At 35.6% G+C, this 3,022-nt stretch overlaps 1 protein-coding gene across 1 annotated transcript; it reads right to left on the reverse strand.

Moving 5' to 3' along the window:
• Positions 1–915: 915 nt before the first annotated feature.
• LOC136067745 (uncharacterized) lies at positions 916–2,044 on the reverse strand. The gene has a single exon (XM_065773976.1). The coding sequence runs from the start codon at positions 2,041–2,043 to the stop codon at positions 961–963; it is 1,083 nt and encodes a 360-aa protein (XP_065630048.1). The 5' UTR covers position 2,044; the 3' UTR covers positions 916–960.
• Positions 2,045–3,022: the final 978 nt, after the last annotated feature.

Here is a 3,022-nt window from a genome sequence, read left to right on the forward strand (position 1 = left end):
ACACCTTCCTTGGACCTTCACATGATAGTTTGCCTTTCACATGTCTACTATGCTTTCCATACTTATTTCACATGACCTGTAGACAACCTCTAGCTATGGCTGGGTAGGCTTGGGGTGCCTAACCTCTTCCCATTGTGTACCCTAACTCCGAACCTTGTCTGGAGGGAAGACCTTCATGGAGTCAAGTTTTGGTTCCTAGACCTATAACCAGGTGGCGACTCCTTTTGCCTCTTTTTAAAAGGCATCTTGTACTCCCAGACTCATGTCAATTTGAGTCTAAAATTGCTTTTAGGGAGGTTAAGTACCACATACCTTGCCTTCGCGAGAAAGAACTGACATGCTGAAATGTCATCTAAAGGGGGTACAAATCACGAAACTTGCAACTATGTGGAAATCCAGGTGGCATAAAAACAATTGGTACCTACCCTTGCACAAAGTACTTAGGGGTCTAGAGGAAAAAGGGTTTGAGTTGTGAATTTATTAGTAACATATTATATAACTATCTAAAAAAAAAAAAAAAATTCATTATCACCATTAGCTTCGTACACATTTCCCCCCCAAATTTAACGACAATGACTATTTTGACACAATAACAAAAGGTTGGAGAGAAAACAAACAAATTTGAAACATTAGGGACCAACTTGGCTCATTGTGTAACCGTTAGGAAGTAAAATGGTAATTTATCCTAAAAAGAATTGCTGCATATTTCATTTGATGAATTTCACACATCAAAAATTTTGAGGACTAAGTCTATTATAGAATAAAAAATAAATTTTTTTTTTTTAATAAACAATACTTGTATATATTGAAATTGCATTAGGCACATTGATTGATAAACTCTTTAGAAGAATTACAACAACTGTGACATTGAGGGTGGTTTTTAGTTTCCTCAATGAAAGTATTGAGTGTGGGTGATAATCGAATATGTAAGCAACTCTAAAGAGGTTTCCATTATATGTATTACTTGAAATTTGGGGATCTTCTAAAAATACATTTGGGATGAGTAGGATAGCTACATTCTTCACAGTAATAGAACCAATAATTTTTGTCTCGTTCTTCTTCACATATATCACAATAATATTCACCGGAGTCATTTTCAGCAAAATAGCAGAGAGTGAATGGATGCTCATGTTCTTTGTACATTGTAGAAAGTGGTAGTGTTGCGCATTTAAAGTCCAATGCAAATTCACAAGTGGTACACCGGAAAACATGGTTTCCTCTACCACCACAAGCAGTACAACTTTGTAAATTAGCTGTGCTGGAGAGGATAAGTTGGTGCTCATGACCTTCATGGGTAAGGATGTCTGGTGTCAAACTACATTGAACATCAAGTTCAAATATGCATGTGTCGCAAGTATAGATAAAACCATTGCAATGCCAACCACATGAATAACACACAAATGTCTTACTCCTTCTAGGTGACTTTGCGAGGAGGGTGAGTGGGTGTCGATGAAGGGGGTGTCTTTTTTTTTTGGGTAATTTTGCACAAGATTCATGAAGGAAGAAGTTACATTTTACACAGCTATAAAAAGGAGGGCAAATGTCTCGTGCACACCCATTGCATTTTTGGTTATTTTGAGCCTCATTAACAAACTTTAAGTCATGATCATGACTAAAGTGTGCGATTTCTGTGGCTATTTGAGTTCCATCCTCTCTTTCAATGAATTTTTTGACTTTGTAAGTTGTTAAGTCAACTGATTCATCGAGCTCTGAATCTTCATCTTCGTCTTCATGTTCCAAAAAATTTATGTATTCCAGGTTTCTCGTGTCCAAAGAACAATCAAGATGGGCAACAAAATTGCATTTGGAGCAATAATAAAGCCCATAGCGTGTGTCCACTTTTTGAACACAAAGTTGACAAAATCGAGACTTAGTTTGATAAAATTCAAGGGAAGAATGGGTGAGGTGGAGCTGGTGCCTGTGACGTATAACTTTGATTCTTTGTGGGTAAAAAGCACAACTTCTATGAATCCAAAGACTGCATGGAGCACACAGATTAGGGATACCCTTTCCTTCTTTGCCACAAATGTCACAAGTGAACATGATTGACTTGCCAATGGGAGTCAATGGGTGGTCATGGAATTTGGCTTTAAGTTGTAAAATAGCACATCTGACGTGAAGGTTAAAGTTGCAATAGTAACATCGATAAGTGTATTCACCATGAGTTTCTTTACAGAGTTCACATTTTCCATATTCTTCATATTTGCTATATTCTTCATATTTGCCATATTCTTCATATTGATATGTCCTTTCATTATAGAGAACAAGAGGATGTATTGGATGCAAAGGGTGGTACAATCCAAGGGGTAGTTCTGCACATGACTTATGATGAGGGTACATAAATATATCACATTGTATACACCTATAACTAGGACCAAATATTAGGTCCCAACACCCATAACAGTACCGTTCTTGTCTCTCATCTTCATTGAAGACCAAGGGATGTTCTGGATGGCAAAAATGTTGAAGTAGCTCCATCTTTTATCACATGCACAAACATTATAACATCCAATTTATTTAGAAAAAGAAAAGAACATCACAAAGGAAAAAAACAAAATAGAGAAAGTGGTGTGAGAATTGCTTTTGTGTCTAGTAGCATTTTTTTATTGCTTAATTTCTCTGTGGAAAATCAATTTTGAAGTTTTCTTTTGCTTGCAAAAATTGTGTTTTGAATAAATGCTAAAACTATAGACAAAGAATGAATGAATGAATTTAATCATGTAAAACTGTAATTTTAACAATAGCTAATCATAAATAGGACTAGAAGCATGATAAAATGAGTACACTATTTTTTTTTTTTAAACTTGATTTTGGAGATTTAAGCATTTGATAATGTAATTTTGTTAGATCTCCAGCTCAAAATCTTAACTTAAGCTTGAGTTTGGGCTTAATCAAGCCAAGCTCAAACTTTTTGGCTTTCCCACGATCTCAAGCTCAAATATTATTTTAGGCTTATCACGTGCTCGAGACAAACTCAAGTTTTTGACTTTTACTTACAAGCCAAGTTCAAATATGCACTAAT

The sequence above is a fragment of the Quercus suber genome, unplaced genomic scaffold (assembly GCF_002906115.3).
Source record: "Quercus suber isolate HL8 unplaced genomic scaffold, Cork oak 2.0 scaffold_6, whole genome shotgun sequence".
NCBI classification, from domain to species: Eukaryota; Viridiplantae; Streptophyta; class Magnoliopsida; order Fagales; family Fagaceae; genus Quercus; species Quercus suber.